General features: G+C 38.7%; 1 protein-coding gene across 2 annotated transcripts in view; it reads right to left on the reverse strand.

The window, feature by feature from the left end:
- Positions 1–1,648: 1,648 nt before the first annotated feature.
- Positions 1,649–7,014, reverse strand: part of fasn (fatty acid synthase) — a 64,446-nt gene continuing 59,080 nt past the window's right edge. For both annotated transcript variants that reach the window (XM_068343579.1, XM_068343578.1), the window contains exon 42: positions 1,649–3,698. In XM_068343579.1, the coding sequence (XP_068199680.1) occupies positions 3,561–3,698 (138 nt within the window). In that variant the 3' untranslated portion in view covers positions 1,649–3,560. The remainder of the gene's footprint in view (positions 3,699–7,014) is intronic.

A 7,014-nucleotide genomic window follows, 5' to 3' on the forward strand; every position in this document is an offset into this window, starting at 1 on the left:
CTAAAAATGCTACCTTTTTCATGAAGTATTACGTTTTCTAACTCTTCAGAATATTTTGTCAGGCAAAGTGGGCAGGGGCAGGAACAAACTAAAGGTTACTGTCATTAGCAGCATGGTGTGGCAGTCAAAAAAATTATAGGACTTTTTAGAAAACAATATACACTATTTCTGACAAACACAGTGATCTTGCTTTTGTGATATTTTTGTTTTCTGTCTGCGGCTCCGCGGTGCACTGGCGTTGTGCCCAGAGTGCCCTCGCCTCACACCCTATGCCAGCTGAGATAGGCTCCAGCTTCCTGTGACCCGCTACGGCGGATAAAGCGGCAGAAGATAAATGATTTATTCTATTAATTTTATTAAACATCCAAAATTAATTTTACCTCAAGGAAGTGCATCCCTGGGATGAGCTTCAAGAAAAATTTGTGCATCCCAACATGACGTTTATGCATCCCAAAATAACAATATACATTAAAAGCTTATGCGACGATTGAGTTTTGCCAATTGTACAATATAAAAACAAAAACTTAATTTGAACGATTCTATTGATGTCATAACTTTAAAAGAAAAAAAAAGTAAAATTATGTACTGGTTTTATCAAAATATTAAAGCCTGGTAATAATTTAAAAAAAGTCTTAGAAATAAAGATGTCAGTTGTTTTTTTCACATTTGCTTTAATTCATATATTTTCCTGTGGACACTGCAACCAACCTGACATTGCAGTACAGTAATATCTAAGTAATTCAGTATGTGTAGAGAAGGCTCTATCTTTTTCATTAACTTTTGATGTTTTTTTATTCAAGAAAGCACTCATTGTCACTTGGTTTTTCTCCAACTTTTGCATCTTTTTTGGAGGCGTGGTGATAATCAGGCATAAGCGACAGTTTATGCTTGCTCTGGAGGGTCTAACGAACTCCTCGCTCTCGCTTGCAGCGTGTCAAACGAGCAGATGTGTTGCCATTTGGTCGATTTTAGTAAGGCAAAATCAGGCAGGTAAGTCTCGAGATGAGAAACATCAGGGCGATTTATTGGTTCGGAATTAAAGTGGAGAAATGGAAAAATTGCGAATAAATGAACTTCCATTCAACAAGACTAAAGTTTGAGTCCCAGGTACGCATGCTGTCTGACGTTCGTGCGTCCCATGCAAGTACGCACACAAATGAGAAAATATACATCCATTTTCTTGAAGACAACCATAATCATGTCATTTTCAGCCGCGTTTTCAACTTGCAGATTTTGCTGGAGCCTATCCCAGCTGGCTACAGGCGAAAGGCAAGGTATGCCCCAGGTACATCGCCAGTGCAACCATGCGGCCACTTAAAAGTCAACAAATTAAATTATATCAATTAAAAATATGGTTGATAGTCTTCAGAGTATCTAGAGTTGGATGCTTTGTTTTGAACTGCCAGGCAGGACGCCTAGAGGAAGACCAAAGAGGACACGAAGGTAGTTGGTGTGAGACAAGGGGATGCAGAAGACAGGGTTAGGTGGAGGCAACTGATTCACTGTGGAGACCACTGAAGGGAAAAGTCAAAAGAGGAGGAGGACTGTATCTAGAGTAATATGTTACATATACAACAGAAAAATCAATTTATAAATCAGGTATCTCAATAAAATGTATTGATATTCAATGTAAACACCATCATCAAAGCACTTATATAGATGCCTTTATTAGTCCACACATATTAGAAATATAACAGGAGCATACTATACTGTTACTTCTTTGTCATTCCAATGAAGTCATTTACTTCCAGTCACCTGACCCTTCATAGACCAGGTCTGAGGTCTCAGGGGTGAGGTTAGCTTTTTCCCTACTGGAACTGGACAACCCGGGATCTAGACGGAAGCAACCATTCAGACTCCGAGGCAGATTGAAACTGCCAGTCGCGTCTCAGGTTATCACTACAACTCCTTATATGAATGGTGATTTGATGACAGTTCAGTAATCCCTCGTTACTCATGGTTAATGCATAACAAAATTCAATATTGCGACAAACTTTACTGTAATTTAAACATTTATGAACCCTCCTTATACTTAGGATGCAGAAGACAGAGTTAGATGGAAGCAACTGATTCACTGTGGCGACCCCTGAAGCGAAAAGACGAATGGAGAAGTGGACGATGAACCCTCCCTATACTTATATTAAACCGCCTTACATCTGTATTACCATTTCCCACACTCTTTTAGACTGTTTAAAAACACTTTTGTATCAAAGAAAAGTGTTTTAGTACACAGAAGTGCAATGCAATCCATGAGTCTCAGAACGCAGCGCACTTCTGGATGCTGTCGGCCAATACCATGCGTGTATATTATCACGTGATGACCCACAAAAAATCCGCGACGCAGTGAAGTCGTGCATCTTGAAGCGCAAATAAGCGAGGGATTACTGTATTACCAAAAAACACACTTTTATTTTGGTAACACTTAAACAATATTGAAGAGCAACTGACTAGGGTTTTTTTTTTGCCTTAACAGTCCACTTCGAGGTCTGGAGCTGAGCCACTACTAAACTTAAAAGTAATGGAAACATCAAGTTCAGCTGATGACTTTCTTTAGGCATTGTCGTTTTGAGCACTACGTTATGCCTTCCCTAGATCATCTATCACATAGCTGAATGTTCAGTTGTTCCAATAATGAACATGGTGGAACATGGAACTAAACCCTACTGTCTGGATGCACGCGAGTTAATGAAAGCATCAAGACAACACATTTGAATGAGGGATGTTGAGTTTCAGAGAGTTATTACAAACATGGTTTAAACAAATAGGCACTACTGTATATATACACACATTGTAGATGAGTGACTTTGTAACATGAACTGTGCATTTTTCTGTTCACCTGGCAATAGCTGAATAATTGTTAATGACTGTGCCAGTGAGATAAACTCAAATGTGTTCAAGATGTCATAGTACTTACATAGCCTTAATAATATTTTAATAAGCATTTAACAAGGACACATGAGTTTTATTCCTCATGGACTATTACACATTACAATGAGTTCAGTGGAACTTTATGCAGGGTTTTTCCAAGGAAAAATAAGAACTTATAATCTGCATTTTACTATTCCACTCTGTTCAGGACATTTGCTGCCATCAAAAGACATTTATAGATGACTGCTTACATGAAGATGTTTAATCGTTAGGTTATCATCCAATGAATAGCTGAGTACTGATTGGAATAATGCCTTAACTGCTACCCATAATACAATTCAAAAAATGATACATGAAACTGGTGACGTAATGAGATAGAATACAACCTGGTCCAACTCGTACTATAAAATTGACAACAGATGGCATTCATCAAATATTTTACATGACCATGCTGATAGACGGGAAGAATATCAAATGGTTGAATTGACCAATTACCTATAAGAAGTGATGTAAGGACAAACAAGATGCATTTGGGAGATCAGGGCGGACTGGCACGGAAAGTAAGGAGGCTGTGTTGAAAGTCCTGTAACCTTCTCACTGAAAAAATGTGACATCCACTGATCTGATTGGAGGAGGACCATTTTAAGAATGTTGTGGAAAAATAGGTCTTCTTGGTCCGGACAGGTCAAGCCTCAGCCCTCCCTTGCTGTCACACGAGGTTCAGCCAGTGAGTTGTGGATGATGTTACTAATTGACTCCACGCCCGCGCCTTCCAGAAAGCTGCGGTGGTCGCCCTCGATGACATGAACTGAGACGTTGCCATCACATACCTGAGAGAGACAGAACACCTTCATTAATATATACAGAGCCACTGATTATTTAAATCGGTTATTCTGGCACCTGACTGAGCTAGTTGCCTTTTCAATGCTCTGTCTGTTTTATTGGACTTACTTTTCATCCCCATATTGAGTCTTTGGTGAAAAAGCTCAGACTTAAGTTAGGTTTTTACTTTCGGAATAAATCATGTTTTTCTTTTGAGGTGAGAAAAATACTTGTTTCTGCTACTTTTCTTCCTATGGTGGATTATGGAGACATTCTTTACATGCATGCTTCTAAGGCTTCGTTGCGTCTGCTGGACTCTGTACAGTATATCATGGTGCCTTGAGGTTTGTGACAAACTGCAAATCACTAACTCACCACTGTGTTCTTTATCAAAAAGTGGGATGGCCATCCCTTACTCCACGCAGGTTGAGTCACTGGAATGTTTTTATTTATAAGGCAATATTGAAACTGCTCCCAGGCTATTTATGTACATATATTGTCCAGCAGAAAAATACAACTTACAGTTTTCGCTCACAAAACTTGTTTTTACTAAATGTAAAAAAGACTCGTACTTAATCTGGTAAAAAAGCGTTTCAGTTCGCAGCCCATATGGTGTGGAATAAAATGAAATGCAGGGGCTCATCTCTTTAAATGCTTTTAGAACAATGGTTAAGGGTAGGGCAGATGCTGAAACATGCAACTGTTTCTCCCCATAGCCTATGGCTCAAATCACTTGTTGTTTGTTGTTTTTATTGATGTCTATTTTAACTGTACATCTCTTATCGGTAAAACGTTGCAATCTATTTTTTATCTGTAATGATCTGATGTGTGTCTGACTTTTTGTTGCCTTCTTGGCCCAGGTCCCTCTTGAAAAAGAGATTATTAATCTCAATGAGGCTAACCTGGATAAAGGTTAAAAATTATATATATATATATATATATATATATATGCACACATATATACACACACACATACATACTGTATATACATATAATACATACAGTATATACATATATATATATATAGTACAGTGTATATATCAGGGCGGTCACTTTAACACTTTAATTAGATTAATTACGCTGCAAATTAACGCGCTATAAAAATTAACGCAACTAATCTTGAGTGGCAAGTCAATGCGCAAGCATTTTAAATTTGTACCATTGAGGGACCCGTAGTGACGTCACTTCCTACCTACGCCACTAGTCAAAAGCAGAGTGACTGTCAACAGAGATGGACGTGACACGGGAGAGCGAGGCAAGCCCACTCGGACCTTTGGGAGGAAAGTTTGTTTAGAAAAAGAACAAAGACGGGATTATCAACAAAAACGCAGTGATTTTATGCCGCCAATCTGCGCTGTAGACGCCTCCGTCAGTCTGCCCCAGGGCAACTGTGGCTACACACGTAGCTTACCATCACCAAGTATGAATGAGGAGTGAGTGAATAATGGATCCGACGTAAAGCGTCTTTGAGTGTCCAGAAAAGCGCTATATAAATCTAATCCATAATCATTATTATTATTAATAATAATATTATTTGCACCTTTTGTAAAAGATAATTTTCATGTCGCCGAAGCAGCTCCAGCCTAACGTATCATTTAAATGCAAACCATGTTAAGGACACAGATGAACGTTAGCTACCATCTTAAATGAAAAGCCTGTTGGCATCTTGCTATTTAGTTGCCTTATTTAGAGGCATGTTATACTAGTCATTTTGAATTGCTGTATTGAGTCAGCTTTGGTATTCATTTTGACTGAGAGTTTGCTTATGTGCCTATTTGAGACTCAGGCCTTATATTATTTCTGATTTTTATTTATTTTATTTGACTACTTGTATTGCATTTTTGAGAAATGCACCTGGCCTAATTGGTTTGCTGATGTGCTAGGCCTTTTTTCTTTTGAATTTCATTTATGAAGCACACTTAACCAATAAAAATGTGGATTTCAAATCTACTCTTCTTGGTGCATTCTATTGATTAGTCATGCACTACAATTTTGTAATGTCCTAGAATTAAAATTCTTTATTTGGGGGCCTTTAGCAGGTATGAGATTAAAATGCGACTATTAATTACAAATCCTGTAATTAGATTCATTTTTTAATCGCCTGACAGCACTTATATATATATATATATATGTACACTGTACAGTATACACATACTGTAAAGTATATATGTACAGTATATATACACACACACACACATACAGTATTTTCCGCACTATAAGGCGCACTGGACTATAAGGCGCACCCCCAATAATGAGTTTGTTTTATAATTTATTTCATATATAAGGCGCACCGGATTATAAGGCGCACATAATAAAAAATAAATAAAATTTATTTGATAAACTGCAGCGGCTGTAGTTGCGCAATCCGTCCACTAGATAGAGCCGCGCTGCTCAGGCAGTCATGATTGCATTCACGATTTCCTGACTACCTTTGAATGGCCCCTATTGTTATGTCAATAAGCCATTCTGAGCCTCATTAAGGAAACCTGATCACTTGATCACTTTGCCATCTTAGAAAGAAGTCAACACGCATATTAAAAAACCTGACATAAAAACTGGTTAAATTCATTACGAGTGCAGTCAGTGCGAACAGAGCGGATTATTTCCTGATCTGAAGTTTGAAGCAGATATTTAAGCTCCAACTTTCGTCTTCGTTTATTAATTAAATATTGTTTCGATCGATCGGTAGTCCAGTCGGAGGAGAGGTGCAGCTTTTTTCTGCTGTGTGTCCTAAATAATTTTTAACTAGTTTTTAATGTCAGGCTGCTAATGTACTGGCAAATGGGACGCTGCTTTACTCATAGAACTGACTTTAACGTCTGTGTCTCACCGCCGTGAATCTCACAGCACGTTGCTGCAGACAGAATACACAAACCTAAATGCGCCCCTCCACCGCCCGCCCAGAGCCATCAACTACATTTGTAAATCAGTTGCAGCACACCCGTTGGCACCTTTGTCTAGCAGTGACTCTGCTCTTGAAATTTCAGAAAAGGCTGGAAGTTCAGCTTTGAGGGTCTTTCATTCACCTTTATGCCAGTTTCTCCGTGTGTTTCCACAGACTAATAGAATGGACTGTCACTAGTTTCCAGATGACAGCACAATGGCATTTTTAAGACCAATTAAGTTTAAAGTGGGTTATTTCCGACACCAAATAGTTAGGGAATACTGAGATCAGTCAGTCAGTCAAACTTTATTAATAGAATTGTTGAAAGTTCCTTATGTTTTGCTACGTAATCACCGGTGCACCTACAGTCTGCTCTACCGTCTGAGAGCAGCTCAGTCAGAGCCGGGACTTCGGTGACGCCCCTTGACTACCGTTGTTAG

Source organism: Antennarius striatus, chromosome 20, assembly GCF_040054535.1.
Source record: "Antennarius striatus isolate MH-2024 chromosome 20, ASM4005453v1, whole genome shotgun sequence".
In the NCBI taxonomy this organism is placed as follows: domain Eukaryota; kingdom Metazoa; phylum Chordata; class Actinopteri; order Lophiiformes; family Antennariidae; genus Antennarius; species Antennarius striatus.